Here is a 17,785-nt window from a genome sequence, read left to right on the forward strand (position 1 = left end):
TGACTGTTTCAGTTGTCTCTACACAAATGCATTGAGTATGAGAAACAAGCAAGAAGAACTTGATCTCTGAATACAGGATGACAAATATGACCCAATAGGCATTACTGACACTTGGTAGAATGACACTCATGACTGGAATGTAGGAATTGAGTGCAACCTGAGGGGAAAGTGATCAAACAGGAAGGGAGGAGTAGCATTATATATAAAGGATGTGTACACTTGCGAAGAAATCTGTGACTTGAAGTATGGAAGACAGATTGAGAGTATATGGATAACAATTGTAGGAGAGGGAAACAATAGTAACCTAACTATAGACCTCCAAGCCACACTGAGGACCTGGATGATGCCTTCCTAGAGCAGTTTAACAAACATTCAGAAAAGGAGAGATATAGTAGTCATGGGAGACTACAACTACCCCAATATATCTGACAAGAATATAAGGCACAAAAAATTCCTCAATTGTCTTGCTGTCAGTTTCCTTTCCCAGAAGGTGAAAGAAGCAACAAGGGGGTTCTCTTGGACCTAGTCCTCACCAACAGGGAGGAACTGATTCATTATATACAGACAAGGGAAAGCTGAGTATGGTCGAACATGCACTCTGGACTTTAAGAAGGCTTGTTTCAACAAGCTTAAGGAACTACTGGAAGAAGTCCCATGGTCAGAAATTTTCAAAGAGAAGTGAGTCCAAGATGGATGGTACTGAAGGCACAAAGGCAAACAATTCCAACAAGAAAGAAAAGTGGGAGACAACAAAAGAAACTGGTGTGGCTGCTTAAGGAACTTGCAGATGATCTGGGATGTAAGAAGGGAATTTATATGAAATTATATGAAACCATAAGGAAGTCTGTACATGAGTAGCCAACACTTGCAGGGTGAAAGTCAGGCAAGCCAAAGCTCAGAATGAGCTCAGGCTTGCAAGAGGTTAAAAATAATTTTTAAAGGTTTATGCAGCTATGTTTGAAGCAAGAGGAAGAACAAGCAAGTACTAGGTCCTGTTAAGGGAGAAGACAGAGAAATACTATTGGGTAACAGAGAGAAGTAACTAACTGCTCAGCACCTACTTTGCCTCTCTTCACCCAAAAGAAAAGCAGTGCCCAACCTGGTGATAACAGAATAAATGATACAAGGAGGGAGCTGCAGCGCAATATAGGAAAAGAGGTGGTAAGTGAACACCTAGATACTTTAAATGAATTCACATTTCCAGGGCCTGAGCAGCACCCAAGGGTACTAAAGGAGCTTGCAATCTCAGTCTATAATCTTTGAGAATTACTGGCGGTGGGAAAATGTTGTCCCCATCTTCAAAGGGGGGAGAAGACCCGGGTAACTGTTTACCAGTTCGATTGACATTGATACCAGGAAAGGTCCTAGAACAGATAATTAAATATTCGATCTGTGAGCACTTAGGAAAGGATGCTGTGATAATAAGACCCAGCATGGGTTTCTCAAAAACAAGTCATGCCGGATGAAACTCATTTGGTGGATCTGGGGAATGCTGTGGATGTAGTGTATCTTGATTTCAGTAAGGCCTGTGACAGAGTTCTGAATGCTATTCTTGCAGAGAATCTGGTAAAATGTGAACTGGACAATAAAACTGTTAGGTGGATTTGTAGCTGGTTAACTGACCAAACCCAAGAATGCTCACTAATGGTTCCTCATCATTCTGGAAAAAAGTGACACGTAGGGTGTCACACTGTTCTGTTCTGGGGCCACTGTTGTTCAGCATCTTTGGAAACGACTTTGATGAAGGTATTGAGGGGGCGCTCATCTAATTTCCAAAGTGGGAGAAGCCACTGAAGAAAGAATCGGAATTCAAGATGACCTTAACAGATTGGAGAACTGGACCCAACTAACAAACTGAATTTCAATAGGGACAAATGTAAAGTTCTGTACTTAGGCAGGAAGAACCAGCTGCACAAATAAAAGATGAAGGGACACCTGGCTTGCCTGTAGTACATGTGAAAAGGATCTAGGGACCTTAGTAGGCCACAAGCTTAGCATGAGTCAACAGTGTGATGTAGCAGGGGTGGGGAAACTAATGCTATATTCTAGGCTGCATCAACAGAAATAGAGTGTCCAGATCAAGGGAAGTAATAGCCCTGCTCTATTCTACCTTGATCACACTGCACTGGGAGAGTAATGTGTCACAGTTCTGAGCAGCACAATTTAAGGAAGATATTAACAAACTGGAACATGTGCAGAGGAGGGCAACCAAGATGATCAAGGGTCTGGAAACCAAGCTTTATGAGGAATGGTTGAGGTGGTTGGGTATGTTTAGCCTGGAAAAGAGAAGATATGATAGCCATCTTCAAATATCCAAAGGAGAATGGAGCAATCTTGTTTTCTTCTGCTCTGGAGGAAAGGATCCAAACCAACGGACTCACGTTACAACAAAAGGGATTCTGACTAAACATAGGAAGAGCTTTCTTGCTCTTCCAAGGCTTCCAGCAGAAGCATTGCTGCCACCATGGCTAGTACTGACTGATAGCCTTCTCTGTGAATTTGTCAAATCCTCTTTAAAAGCCATCTAAGTTGGTGGCTATCAGTTCGCCCTGCAGGAGCAAGTTCTGAAGAAGTACTTTATCTACCCTGAATTTTCCAACATTTCGCTTTGAGGCGCATGAGTTCTTTAGTTATGAGGGAGAAAAACTTTTCTCTATCCACCTTTTCCACGCCATGCATAATTTTATAAACTTACACCAATACACTCACCTTTTCTCTAAACTAAAAAGTAAAAAATGCTGCAAGCTTTCTTCATAGGGGAATTGTTTCAAACTCTATCATTTTGGTTGCTTTTCTGAATCTTTACCAACTCTACAATATCCTTTTTCAGATGTGACAACCAGAACTGTAAACAGTATTCCAAATACAGTCACACCATAGAGGTGTATAATGGCATGCTGATGTCTGCAGTCTTATTTTCCGATTCCTTTCCTAATGATCCCTGGCATGGAATGTGCCTTTTTACACTCACCACAAACTGGAACAGTATCTTCATTGAGCTATTATGAGCGTTTATATGAAATTAAGATTTTTTTGCTCTGACATGCATCACTTTACACTTGTTTATATTGAACTGCATTTTCTATTTCACCGCCATTCAGTTGGGACAGGGCTTTTTGAAGCTCTTTATGGTCTCTTTTAACAAATCTGAATAATTTAGTGTCATCAGCAAACTTTGCCACCTCACTGCTCTCCCCTAACTCTAGATTGTTTACGAACAAGTTAAAAAGCATAGGTCCCATTACTGAACCTTGTCCACTGATTCCTATTCATTGCTTCCCAAAACTTAACTTCTTATCCTCAAGAGGACCTCTCCTCTTATTCCTTGATTTAGAAGCTTACTTGGGAGTCTTGGTTAAAGTACTTTGTTGAAAGTTTTTTGAAAGTCCAGGTACAGTTGTCAACTGGACCACCTTTATCTACATGCTTGTTGACACTCTGAAAGAACTCTAATAAGTTCATAAGACAGAACTTGCCTTTGCAGAAACCAATGCTTCAGTGAGGCTTGTTCTTCTATATGGTTGGTTACTTTCCACCAGTTTTCCAGAACAGACATTAGGTTAACTGGCCTTCCATTCCCAGGATCACCGCTCCCCAGGATCCATTTTTTAAAACTGGTGTTACACTTGCTACTTTCCAGTCCACAGATACAGAGGCTGAACCAAGGGACAATTTACATATTTTTGTTAGAAGACCAGCAATTTCACATTTGGTCTCGGGGTAGATGCCATGCGGACCCAGCAATTTTGTTAGTTTTTATTTTGTCTATTAGGCCTAGCACTAGCGGCCTTAGTTCCCCAGATGCAGCTCCTGCAAGGTTAGTTTGGGCACTGGGATCTGCCCTATATGTTCTGTCAGGAAGACAGATGCAAAGAATTCATTCAGCAATCTCCTTATCTTCTTTTAGCATTCATTTGACTCCTTTGCCATTCAAAGGGAGTCAAATGACTGTTTTCCTCAACTGTTTCCTGTTATTTAAAGAACTTACTGTTGTTGGTTTTAAAGGTCTTAGCAATATGTTCCTCAAATTCTTTCTTTCTTTTTAGCACCCCTTCCTGTGTGCTTGCACTTTTTTTGTGTGCCAAAGTTTGTGTTCCTTTTTGTTCTCTTCAGTTATAGAAGACTTCAGGATTTTTTTTTTACAGAAGTCTTCTTGCTTCTTGTAGGTACAAGTCAATTGTTCTAAAACCTCTTATTCCTTGATTCTGTGTTTTGCTTTACTGCTTTTTTTTGGGGGGGGATCTAGTTCATGTGCTTTCAAGTCTCGCTCTATTAGCTACCTTGTGGAGGTAGCATAACTTGGTTATGCTACTCACAATATGTTAACAATTGTCTTCACATCAGTGCAACTTAAATTGTGATTGCATAAACCTCTATGAACAGCAATATATCCTGTAAGGATCCTTCTGTAAGTATTCTTCCAAAGAGTATTTCCTCTGCTCTCCACATGTTTTTAGGGTAGAAATTATAGTTTTTCCTCTTGGCCCTCTTTCCTACAGTGCCTGCGGCACTATGAGAAAATAGGGCAGGAGGTTGGATAGCACTTTGCTTACATTTTCACAGTAGGTAAAGTAGGTTGTAGTCAACATAGCAGTAGCGCTAAGGTAAATGGTCCATCAGTGCAACTTTCATCATGGAATGTCCTCTCCCTCTCCAGACGCACTACCTAAATCTACTATGGGTGTTCCCTCAAGCAGATTTGGAGATGGTGTGGGGCACATATTGGGGGAAGACAGAGGGAAATCATAATAATTGAAAGAATAAAAAACTGAAGCAACTTATTTCATATTAGGAGCTAATGTGCCCTTGAATTTATTCCCTAGTGAATTTAATATTTCAGTAATGTAATCAAGAGCATCAGAAATAATGTTCTGACAATAAGAGCTGCTCGACAGTGGAACAGTATCCTTTGGGAGGTGGTGGACTCTCCTTGGAAGTTTTAAAGAAGAGTCTGGATGGCCATCTTTCATGTATGAGTTTGTTGAGATTTCTGCATTGCAAGGAGTTGGAGTAGATAACCCTCAGGGTTTCTTCCAACTCTGTAAGCCTATGATCATCAAAATTCTTAGGTTGACATGACAGACCAAATGGAAATGTGTGTGCCTAATACAGGTTTTGCAAGCAGTATACAGCTGGCATGTGGGTTCTCTTCAAAATTTCCACAGTGGTGCATTTCAAGATAAAATTGATTGCAGCTTTTCTTAAAGAAGTTTGTGTGTGAATTAGCTAAAACTTAGATTTTGTTGGACTTTTTTCCTTAGTTGGTAGATCTTTCCAAATGTTTTAGGAGTCCTTTTGGTGGGTTACCAGCCAAATAGAACTACGTATAATGCAGCAAAGAATTTGAGGGGCTAATTTCTAAGTAGGAAGAATGCCAATTGTTAGGTCTGAAATGAAGATTAAAGGTTATGCATTGTATTCTTTAACAGAGCTACAAATCTTATCGGTCCTTCAGAAGGTACAAGTTTTCATACTCTGCTGTGACTTTTAGTTCTTCAAAGAATAATTACAGTGGTACCTTGGGTTACAGACTCTGCTAACCCTGAAATAGTATCTTGGGTTAAGAACTTTTCTTCGGGATGAGAATAGAAATCATGCGGCGGCGGCAGGAGGCCCCATTAGCTAAAGTGGTACCTCAGGTTAAGAACAGTTTCAGGTTAAGAACGGGCCTCCGGAATGAATTAAGTTCTTAACCCAAGGTACCACTGTACAACAATATTCAGTATCTAGTTCCTTCTGTACTTAGACAGAACAAATATTTCTAGATTGTTTAATCATTGTAGAATATCTTAACTGTCATTTTATCTTCTGTTGTGAAATATTTCCATGTTTTTATAGTGTAATTATCACTTTTGTACTTACAGCAAACCCTACTTAATTCTTTCCTCCTAGCTGTATTTATAATATAGTTGAAAAATGTAATGTGCTAATTATGGATGTAGTTAGAATATCTTAATCCAATTTACAAATTGGATTGTCAGAATTGTAAAGGCATTTGGACTAAGACATTTCAAGAAAACAAGGATGAGCCTTATCACACTAAAACTAGTTGTGTGGATTTTATTGTTTTATATTTTTGTACACCACTTCGAGGCTTCTTTTATAGTCAAGCTGTATATAATTTTTATGAAATACAGTGGTGCCTCGCAAGACGAAATTAATCCGTTCCGCGAGTCTCTTCGTCTTGCGGTTTTTTCGTCTTGCGAAGCATGGCTATTAGCGGCTTAGTGGCTATTAACGGCTTAGCGGCTTTAAGAAAAAGGAAACAAACTCGCAAGAACTCGCAAGACGTTTTGTCTTGCGAAGCAAGCCCATAGGGAAATTTGTCTTGCAGAATGACTCAAAAAACGGAAAACCCTTTCATCTAGCGAGTTTTTCGTCTTGCGAGGCATTCGTCTTGCGGGGCACCACTGTAAATAAGATTTACGCTTGTACAAGACTTCCTTTCCATCTCCTCCCCTTCATCAAATATGCTTTGGAGGGTTCAAGTAGGTAACAAAATAAAACGGAAATGTGTTTAATATTGGATATCACTCAGAGAGATTAACCAGGGATTCTTATATGGAATTTATAGGTGTGCTTGAGGGCAAATGTGGTTCAGTGGGTCAGGAACAATTTGCACAACTATCCTTGATCTAGCCCAGCCACTATGTTGTTTTAATCCTACCTTCTAGTTTTGCTTCTTGTTTTGGGCAGGGAAATTATATTTTGTTTTTGTGATGCTGTTCCGTTTGTATTTCCATTCCCCACATGCGTTTTTGTTGAGTGGTAGTGGATAAGAGTAAGGCATGGTTTAGGAAATGGATGGACACAGACCAAAAGCACAATGGGTTAGATTCAGAGGGGCAAATAAAACCTATTTGACCCAGAGGTCTACATTACCCTTTGTATAAAGCTTTGTTGTGACAAGTAAAATGAAATCTAAAAGATGTCCATCCATTTGAACAACCTCTTGCACAAACAGAAGTATGTGAACTGTTTACTGTTATGAACAGAATATTGTTATTGAACTTATTTCCTGGTTGTAGGCTTTCCATTGGCATGTGGCAAGCATAAGACTAGATCAGATCCATAAGTAGACTAGATCAGATCCATAAGTGTCTTCTTATTACATTAACTTTTGTACACATACCCTCTTCTTTCTCATGACAGTTCTTTGATCCAACTCAACTTGTTCCTTATCTGTAAAAATGAACATCAAGCTGGGTCTATTTTAGCTGTATCAGAAGCAGCTGAAGTATAGCATGGTAAAGGTAAAGGTACTGCTGAAAGTCCAGTCGTACTTTCATTCAAATTCATAAAACAAGGAAAATATGTTCAATGATCTCCCATCCACTATCACACTGTAGCTCTTTTAGCTGTAATGGTGTGGTAGATCATACTGAATATAAAACTTAATATTTCAACTCTTATACAACCAGCTTCCTTGGCTTGGGATAAGTGATTTCCCCCTTTTTATTTGAATCATAAAAGGAGTATTTCTGTTGCATCCTGTTTGTTAGCTACTATAACTGTGTATGAACACTTTTTCTGTTGAACATATATATCTGCTCAAGGTGGGATTATATTACCAAGTCTCCCCCTCGAACAAATAGAGTTGTTTTACTACACTAAATCTTTATGTAGAAATTTGATTTCCATCAATGGAGTCTCAACATTTCAGAGGTTTCAGCAGTAGATAGTGCTTTCCCTTTCACTTTGAATAATTTTAAAAACCTGAAGCAGGAAACACAGTAAAGTGGTAAGTAAAAAGGCAATAGCACAATTAGCTCAATACAGGCATGATTACAACTTCCATTAGACCTTGCGGTTTCTTTATCTACTGCTCTGTGTAGGTCAGTTGCTGCTCTAATTACAATGTCTATAAAAAGCTCACTTTGTCATTTCAGGGCCTCCTCCAGAAGCAGAAAGAATTGGAGACATGTTTTATTCCAAACATCATAAGCCAAGAGGATAATTTTATTTCACCATTTTAAAGAATTTGAAGCTCGATAAATGAATTTTTATTGTGTTGGCACTTTATACTTACTACTGTAATTATGAACATATTGGTAAAATGTGAACTTTTGTTCATTTGAAGATGCTTGAATAAGTGATTATACATTTTGGAAGAAAGATGTATGTAGCAGGAAACAATACTGTAGCACGTGCTTTTGTTTACATGGAGTATTTGTGTAGCTAATTTAAATTTTGTGTGTCCACTTAGTAAGAGGAATAAATTATTAGGCATTTGAATGCCATGGCTGTGTATGCTGCATTTTGTTTTCTCTTTTGTGTTTAAGTAATGGTTTTGTAATATTGCTGGGTGATAAGTGAAATCAAATTTTAAAATAATTTTGGGTGAAAACAGATCTCTGTTAGCCAAAGCACCTCAAAGATTAAAACACACAGCCACTAACTACAGGCTTTGTGTCTAGAAGCGATCACAGTTAAATAAAGCAGACTATTATACCACAAATAAAAACAACTATTATAAAGGTGTACATTATAGAAAAACTAAATTGTGTTCTACTTTCGCACATTAACAGTGACTATATTTAAGGAATGCTCACTGTGATTCTGAAGTTCCAGAATTAATTTGAGCCATGGCTCATTTCAATTTTTGTATTGAAGCAGACCATGCAAAATGATCTCATACCAATAAATAAATAAATCTGCACCTGCACCCAAAAATGCAAATACAGGCAACTTGCAACTCACACACATTTAACTTGTGCACATTCAGCTTTACACACTTACCAAAATTTAAAAAATAAAAATAAAAGAGGACAAGAAGGGGTAGCTCTGGCAATCCCACCTGCCGCTGCACCCAATGTGTTTTGACTTTACACAATTTTGGCTTTATGTGCTATCCCCAGAATGTAACCCCTGGGTAAGTTGTGTCACCTGTAGTGTATAGATATGCATGTCAATCTGAGCTAAACAACTGAGTATTTGTATATAAAAAGTTGCTTTTAAATGACTTGTTTTTAGTGAATAAATAGCAGCAGGGATGGTGTTGGGAGTGAGCAAGTTACTGGAGATCAGTAAAGTGGCATGTGGTTATGTAGCATACAGGATCCAAGATGTTCTGAAATTTGCCCAAATGAGACTAGATCAGTTTCAAAGTCTGCCAACAAAGCAGGCTTTTGGGAATTTCACTTAATAATTACTAAGAGGTGGTAGCCATCAAGGTTTGATTTTCAGAAAAGTTACTTTCACTACATTTGCTTGCCAATGTTCCTATAACACGTAGGACCAAGTTGTGCTCATAGCTAAATACAAAGACAATATCAACTTTCTACTGAATACACTAAAGGCATATACTACTCATTACCAGATACAACCAAACCAAAAGAAAGAGCAGGAAAAGCTGACAAGAAGTCCCTTCAACATTGAGCTACTGCAAAACAAGAGTTGCTACCATCAAGGGGACTTGTAAGCCTCATTTTCTCTGCACTGGGGGTAGCCAAAATGGTCCCCTCCAGAGGCTGTTTGATTATAACTCCCATCATTCTCAGCCAGCATAGCTAATGGTTAGTGATACTGGGAGTTGTAGTCCAGCAACATCTGGAGAGCGCTGCATTAGCTACCTCTGCTCTCCATCATTGCCATTGGAATTTCAAGTATTTTTTTCTGCAAAATCGCAAACACATTCAAAAGTTGTTAACATAAAACAATTTTTCCAACCTGCCTGCCTTTGCATACCTATCACAGTCATTTGGGGCCCACAGGAGAAACATTTATATCCCTCTTTTCTCCAAAGAATGCAAGGTAGCATACATGATTATTCCTCACCTCACTCAGGCCAGTAAATATATTAAATAATAAAACGCGCCAATGTACAAAATATCACAGCGACTCTACGAGGCAAGCTAGGCTGAGACTGCAATGAGTTCACTTGTGAGAGCTTCATAGAAGTATGGATTTAAAGTGTTTCCATCAGCTCCTTAACCATTAGTACACAGTAGTTTTCTAATGCTTATAAAGCTTTCCTGCCAAACCAATGCAAAATATTCTTATTTCTACAAGTGATTATTCATATGCCTGTTTAGTGATCCCATAAAATATAAAAATCAAGACCTGAATAGACACACTCATCTATTTCATCTCAGAGTTCTGCTCTACTATGAAGATTTCTCCAAAACATACCCAAATTCTTTATGCTCTGCTCATCTCTTCTCCCCTTTCACTTCTACACCCCTCTGGTCACTCTGCCATAACTTCTACAGCTAAATTCAGCTGCTACCCGCTATCTCTCTTAACATACTATGGATCCTCAGCTATAAACAGCTTCCTAAATACCAGTTTAAACATAAGATGTCAAATGTTTCACCTTTCCCACTGTCTTTCAGGCCACTCCACTTGAATCTTCTACCCTTGTGGCCAAATCTAAGATTTAGCCAGTAATGTTTGCTTTGCTCCATCCAACATGTCTCCAAGGTTTTGTATCTTAACTACTAATTTAAAATTATAAAATCTGCTACTATTCCAGCATTCCATTCAAGTAAATATATAGCTTACTTTGCTTTCAGTTGTTTAGATTCTTTTTGTTTTTACTGAACACCACTTCAGGTGACATTTTACGGTAGCTAACGTGGCATATAATCCAAAACATGAATTGTCTGCTAAAATATTATGCACACTGACGGTACTATATTGCATTATAAGCATCACAATATGTTGCAGGTGTCACACATCTGAGGGGGAAGAGTCAATTTCATATACCACATAGAGTGCGAAGTTCTTATATGCAGCATCTTATGATGCCTGTAACTACATCTCACAGCCTTGGAACCTTAGACAAAATCTCGTTGCAAATTCAGGGGCACAGGATCACATATCGAGGCAAACTACACAAAAAGATTACACCATAAAGGCTGCAACTCCATGCAGAATATATTCTTAAAACCATTTATTCCAGCGCGCTCCTAAACCTACAGTCACTACAGTACTTATCTGCAACTGAGATTACTTTAAATACTGATAAGGGGGGAAATGAGCTTTGGGCTTCAAATAGCAAATCTAACATATGTCATACCTTTCAGATTACTATAGACTTGATAAGAGGAAGATCGCCCAAATGCTGTTTCCTGGAAACAGATGGTAAGACAAAATGCAACTTGATACTAGGTCTCTCATGGATGATTATTTTATTTTCAAAATGAATTGCACCCATTGGTTGTTCAGAGGTCTGTAACCAACAACCGAGGATATTTGTAAAGTAACTAGAACTGCCTTAATAGCTGTATAAAGAATTTGTACAAAACTGTCAAAATATGTACACAACAGCTTTGATAAAGAAAAAGAGGTTTGAATATACTGTTACACTTTGCTTTAAAAATGAAGCCTTCACATATGCTTCAGGCAAACATTAAGTTTACATTAAAACAGACTTCAAGCTGGAAGTCTCAATTACACATAAAATACAAAAAGTACGAACTTAAAGTGTCAACAAACAAGTTAATTCACGTACAGTAAATGTTAAAAAATATATATTTATTTCAAACTTCAGGTGCTTCACCTGGTACAGGTCATCATGATTTAAATAAGACAGGAAAACAATTGAGATCAGAGACAGGAAATGTTTAGTTCAGAGAATAGAAACTTGTTAATTCACTTTTTAAAACAGAAAAGTCCACAACAACATATAAAAACATTTCAGCTTTGCTTAATTCTGTTTGGAATACAGCCGGGAAGAATCATAACTGACGTCCCAATTATTGGGAGATGAAGTCTGGTCCATGTCCATGTTTTGGCTGTAGGCAGTCAGAAGGTAGTCCCCACCTTCTTGGATCTGGCTTGTGGGCACGGGGTATGCTGCTCCCAGAAATGTCTGATGAGTGAGAACGTTAAAATGACTGAACTGATGCGGCACACTTAATTGTCTGTTGTAACTCTGAAAGTAACTGAAAGGGACTTGTTGGACTGAACTGCTTCTCTCTCCTTCAATAGAGCATGTTGTAGAAACTGGAGTAACTGGTTGTATGTCTTGCATGTCAATTTTAGAAGTCTTTTCTGTCAGAAGACCTTGTCCTTCAGCAGGCAGCAACATAACAGTTTGAGAGTTTTGCTTAGAATCTGTTCCATGAGATCCTTTGGTCTCTATCTGACAAGCTTCCAAGTGGGAATCATACTTTGAGGCATCATTGCAAACTTCTATTTGTGATGCTTCATCCCCTGAATCCAAAGACATGTCCTCCTCATCCTTTTCATCGTTTTCTACAAGAACTACATTAAGAAGAGAAAAATCCTACTCTATTGAAATAAAAAACGTGTTTTAAAATACTACGCACTACTCACACAGTGTTAGGCTTCAGGTCTGAAAGTCGCATATCACTTAGGGGATGGGTCTTCTGGCATTTTTGTCACATACTCAACACACATTTAACCCTCTGGGTGAACGTCCGGATAGTCCGATGCTAAAAGCTTCCACGAAATGTGTTCATGCTTACTGTTGGGAAACCCCAACTTCCAGCTCCAAAGGATTTAATGTCAAAACAGCATCTAAAGTTATACAGTAGGTCAGTATGTGATACGAGAATTGCCCAACACAATTACTGACACCCTTACTGAATGCTACTTTTCCAAAGCTCATCTCCACTAGATTTATCATAACCCTTCTACATTTCATGGGAACTTCTTAGATACCCCATTTGAACAATTCTAAACTTTAAGATGCCACACAGCACATTTTTCTTTCTAATGTTTAAACTGTGATTTGAACTTTGCTTTTCCCCATACTTTTTGGACCTTCAGTAAAAACATACTAAAATTCCCTCTATTTCTAGCTATCAATATTTGAGAAAAATTAATGATTATTACCTGATTGTCTTTCATGATCAATGGGGGAATGGGAGTTATGGTGTCCAACAAGACTTTTAAAGTTGTTCATGAAGCGATCTACTGTAGTAACCACTATTCCATTTTCAGCGTACATTGCAAATGTTAACACATTCTTTTCTAAAAATAAAAAGCAAACGTGTTTCAACATATAATAATTTATGTATTTATTTTTTTAAAAGGACATACTCAATAGTGGTTTTCTACCTGTCAGGAAGACAATGTGCCTCTGCCGTGCATTTTGAGCTTGAAGTCTTATAAGACAATCCAGGTCTGGAGGATTTCGAGTTTGAGAATCACAACTATGGTATGACAGAATCTCAACCAAGTGTTTCTCTTGATAGGCATTCAAGAGTGTCAGCAAGCTTGTGGCATTTCTATTCGTTCTGGAGAAAAAAGAGCAATGAAACTTCTTTATTCAAAAACATGAAAGCATAGACTTGGACTGGCAGGTAAGGGAAGGAGACAGTGAATCTATACTAGTGCAAGAAAAGCTTTTTTGAACATAAACCTTCTGATGATTTAAAAATGTGGAAGGAATCAGCTTAATATACAGTAGGTATGAGAAACCTCTGGCTCTCCAGATGTTACTCAACTCCAACTCCCATCATCCTTGGCTACTGGCAGTGCTGGCTGGAGTACTGTCATTCAGCATATATAGAGGGCCAAAGTTTTCCCACCCTAATATTTCAAGAAGAGTTGAAATATGAAAAACTGTACAACCCAAAAGTGGAAATGGGGGGGGGGGGGGGTTTAGTTTATGAAACATGCCCGGAAAATAGATGCACTGCAAAGGTGACTGACAGAAAAAGACCATGGAAGTATTTCAGTAGAGATATTTTGAAAAGTAGTTAAATGCAACTATTTTGTTATTCTAAAATATTTTAAATATCTGAAGACATAGGAAATAACACTTACCTGCCAAGTTCCTTCAATTTTTTCTGTATTTTACAGTGAACTTTCCATTGCCACTTCCCATGCGGAGTACTCAACGCTTCGAGGAACTTTAAAAAACTGTTAAGTTTATCTAGTTTTGAAAACAGAAAATAAAACGTGGTGATGGCAACAAACGTAGCTTCAAAAGTGGATTAGACAGATGCAGACAGGATAAGTCTCATCAACGGCTACTAATCATGATGGCCAAATACTGGTTGCTGGGGAGCAACACTGGAAGAAGGTTTTGGTCTTAATGCACAACTTGTAGGCTTCCAAGAAGCACCTGGGTGGCCACTGTGGTAAATGGTATTCTGGGCTAAACAGATTTTGGGTCTCATTCAGGACAGTTCCTCTAGTATTCTTACATGCTGTAATTAAATTTAAACTTAGTTTTCCTTCTATTTAATCTTTCTACTTTTAAGCTATGTCAGAGTTGAACTTTCTGTCAAGTTTCACCAAAAAATTTCAGGAGCATGCTGAAAATAATCAGAAACCAAATTTTATTGCTGCATCTGCAGTTACTTGGCTTTGTTCACCTAGTCATATCTGTATTTTGATTACTAAAATTTTGATTATTAAGAGAATTTTTATATTTCCATGCGGTAATTACTTTTAAAAACCCCAATATTTTAATAAAACAATGCATTGTTTAAAAAAACTTACACTCTACAACTGCAGTACAAACGTTTCTCATTTTAGAAATTAAAAATTGAGCTTAATCCCATTTGATCCTTGGGAGAGTACTGTGGATTCACTAACAGCCCTCTTATTTATTTTACAGAATTTATAAACTGCCTTGCAGAGAGAAGCTATCAAAGCAGTATACCATAAGATAAAATACAAAAGATTAAAGCTCAAAAACTCCAGCACACCCACCCACCCACCCCACAGTGCTTTGCTTTAGCCATAGTGTAGTCTTATATTGGTAACCACAATTAAAACTTACCAAGATGTGAGAATTCAGCAATGTTAACAGTAAATATAGAGATCACACTACAGTATGGTTAAACCAAGCAATAATAGAAGGGAGCGGGAACGCAAGTCTGCAGCATATCACCTAATCATGATTAGGAAACCAGGAACATTTCATCTATGCTAGATCTTACTGTCAGGTGTTTTTGTTTGTTTTAAAGCAACAAAATTATGTTTATTTGTATACCTATAAACTGTATGCCCGTGAGTAAGGGATTGTTTTGATTTTACTTCTGTACAGCACTTAGGATTTGAGGCAGTTATCACAGCTTGTAAGTGACATCCAGTGATGTCCACCTGATTGCACAATGGATTTCCATTTGGGAAGAGAGGAAAGGCTTCCCTTTACCTCAGCATAATCCAACAGCGGAAACAACACCCCTCTAGAGCAGATTTTGGGGCCTCACAGGGGAGGAAGAGAAGAAGTCCAATTATGCGAGCAGGTGACTTTGAACGTCACGCTATATACGTAGCTGAGCAAGGCTTTCACCACTAACATTCTTTTAGCAACATAAAAAATCCTACCCTAAACACAATTCCACAGCAATATTTTGTAATAATAATAATAATAAAAAAGCTAATGAAGGTTTAAATTTTTAAAAGGAATCTCAAACTGGTGCTTTGCTACTCAGGCACCTAGAAATCACATCGGTAAATTAGGAATATGAAAATATTTTTCAAACCCTGCCACTGGCAACATTAAAAAAAATATCTTACCAACTGTGACAGACTCTGGATTGAGAACAGATTCATCAGAGACAAGGATGCCACCAGAAACAAATAAATCATTGAAAGTATGATTTTTCAAATCATCCAAACTGTCAACACCAGCAAAATCGACACACGGAAGCCTCTTCAAAGCTACTAAACACGGTATCTATTTAAAGAAGGTATGTGGTTAGAATAATATAACAGTATAATGAGATTAAATTAAGAGACGATATATGTTGGCTACTGCTCTTCCCTGCTTTTGTGACTATAATGGATCATTGTAGCATATGCATGCCAATAAATGAATTAATTTTTACTAATTAAGGCATTTGGATGTGCCCAGAGCAACAATGAATTATCGAACACCACCTAAATGTACTGATTATGAATTTTACATACCTTATGAATTATACTGTGAATATCTTCATTTTGAATGATTATAAGCAATTTATCCACATCGGTTCTCCCTCTCAAGAACTGCTCAGGATGACACTCTGTATTACCTAATTTAGTAAGATATGCCTAAAACCAGCAAGCACAGGGGTTAAACCAACACATTTCATTTAAAACCTCCAGTGAACAATACAATTAGTAACTAAGAAACTTAAAGTGCTAAACAGGCAGGTACAAGTCTTTACTTAAATGGCATGCTTGTTATATACAGAATTTAATTGTTATATTAATCATTATATAATCAACAAGCATTTTCCAGACTTGCACCATTCTTTGCATAGGAAGAGTCAAGAAAAATGTACCATGCCTTAAATCTGGATAAAAAGGAAACCATTTATCAGCTGTTTTAACTACAAATGTTCATTGCTTTGGTTTTGCTGCCCCCACACTACGTTCTGGCATGGTCCTAGAGCCCTCCCACCTCCATCCCCAAGCTGGGAAATTGCTAACTAGACTTTGGGGAAGGAGATGGGAGGACTCTGGGACCTTGTCAGAAGCCTCCTTTCCAAAGCCCAGGTCCTCACTTACCCGGCTTTGGGAAGGCAGCACAAGAGTTGCCAAGGCTGCCATAAAAGGTCTTAAGGGTCATGTATTAGACGGCCCTGATCCAGACTAAGTCACACTTAGACTATACCTGTGGAAATTAATGGGAACTTAAGACAGTCTAACATTATTTCAACAGGTCTCCTATGAGAATGACAGCCTGGACCCAACCCTATTATCTATGCTGCTACTATGCTCATATGAAATAATATTGGCTTCAGTATTATAAAAAATCACTATAATTTATATGGCCCCTTGATTATAATCCCAATGTGGTTTACAAGAAGAAGAAGAAAGCATAAATGTTATCTCCTAAAATATTACGATAAAGAAACATATGGGAAATATACATACTTTTATTTCTTTACAAAGTGCATTCTCTTGTTTTTCATGAATGTAGAATTTCACAACATTTTTTTGGACATCTTTAATAATTTTGAAGATGCGTTTGAAAAAACCGTCCTCAAATGATATCTGGTTTATCATAGCACTGATGTCAGGCGGGGTTGCAAGGTTATCTGTAGACGTTGGAATCTTATCCGGATGGTGCCCAGGGTCAGCAGTAGACACATTTGGATTAGCTGGCAACTTCACTTCTATGTTGGTGCTCACGGAACTCTGTTTTTTCCCCGTGTCCAAGATCACTAAATGATTCTGTTCATTAATGCTTGAATCTTCCTCCAATTTGTTATATGGTGGTTCTGGAAACTGCTCCATGTCAAAACCACTTGGAAAAGCTACTGGCTCTTCTGGTGGCAAATGTAATCCAGTGTCCGTAACTGAATCGCTTACTGGTCCAGGACTTCTAGTAAATGGGGCACTGTGGATAGCATACGAAGATGACGAAGCAACAACATTGCTGAGCTGTTCACTCAGGTTCTCTATGTATTCCTGGACAGCAATATCTGATGCCTGTAAGCATATATATTCAGAAAGTCTTATTACCTTCTCCTGGGCTGAAAGGACAGGTCTGGGTATTGCACTGATATACATAATATTCTTCTGCTTCAAAATCTTCTGAATCTTTTTGGTAAAGAGATTGTATTCCTCCAATATTGCTGTTTCTATTATTCCAGTTATGGAGTGCTTATTTGGTAAAAAGTGTTCTGTCTCAAGTTCACACCGATCTTCAAAATTCTCTTCACCTGTGTGTACTCCCTCTTCTATTCTTCCCCTCTTTGTGTCTGTAAATGCAGAGTATTCAAACTGATGATCAGAAGTTTTTCTTTTTTTTACTCGGGGGTCATCTACAGAAGCATCCTTTGGTGGTCGACAAGCCAGTAATTCTTCTCGAGATTTCAAGCCTATATAGGAAGAGTCATTACTTATTATTCATGAAGCATTAAGA

The 17,785-nt window shown here is 38.0% G+C and overlaps 2 protein-coding genes across 12 annotated transcripts in view; one reads left to right on the forward strand and one right to left on the reverse strand.

The window, feature by feature from the left end:
- The window catches only part of CCDC66 (coiled-coil domain containing 66), a 40,428-nt gene extending 32,188 nt beyond the window's left edge, over positions 1–8,240 (forward strand). For all 4 annotated transcript variants that reach the window (XM_077924935.1, XM_028719091.2, XM_028719093.2 and 1 more), the window contains one exon: positions 7,890–8,240. In XM_077924935.1, the coding sequence (XP_077781061.1) occupies positions 7,890–7,976 (87 nt within the window). In that variant the 3' untranslated portion in view covers positions 7,977–8,240. The remainder of the gene's footprint in view (positions 1–7,889) is intronic.
- TASOR (transcription activation suppressor) overlaps positions 1–17,785 on the reverse strand; it is a 74,118-nt gene that overhangs the window by 8,615 nt on the left and 47,718 nt on the right. For 3 of the 8 annotated variants that reach the window (XM_028719088.2, XM_028719086.2, XM_028719085.2), the window contains 7 exons: positions 16,792–17,741; positions 15,841–15,963; positions 15,448–15,607; positions 13,741–13,849; positions 13,030–13,208; positions 12,805–12,942; positions 11,116–12,210 (listed from right to left, as the gene is read on the reverse strand). In XM_028719088.2, coding sequence (XP_028574921.2) covers positions 11,651–12,210; positions 12,805–12,942; positions 13,030–13,208; positions 13,741–13,849; positions 15,448–15,607; positions 15,841–15,963; positions 16,792–17,741 — 2,219 coding nt within the window. In that variant the 3' untranslated portion in view covers positions 11,116–11,650. Of the gene's footprint in view, positions 1–11,115; positions 12,238–12,282; positions 12,487–12,804; positions 12,943–13,029; positions 13,209–13,740; positions 13,850–15,447; positions 15,608–15,840; positions 15,964–16,791; positions 17,742–17,785 lie in introns of those variants that run through there. The other 5 variants (XR_003705327.2, XR_003705326.2, XM_028719089.2 and 2 more) reach the window with 3 other exon arrangements.

This window comes from Podarcis muralis, chromosome 2 (genome assembly GCF_964188315.1).
Source record: "Podarcis muralis chromosome 2, rPodMur119.hap1.1, whole genome shotgun sequence".
NCBI classification, from domain to species: Eukaryota; Metazoa; Chordata; class Lepidosauria; order Squamata; family Lacertidae; genus Podarcis; species Podarcis muralis.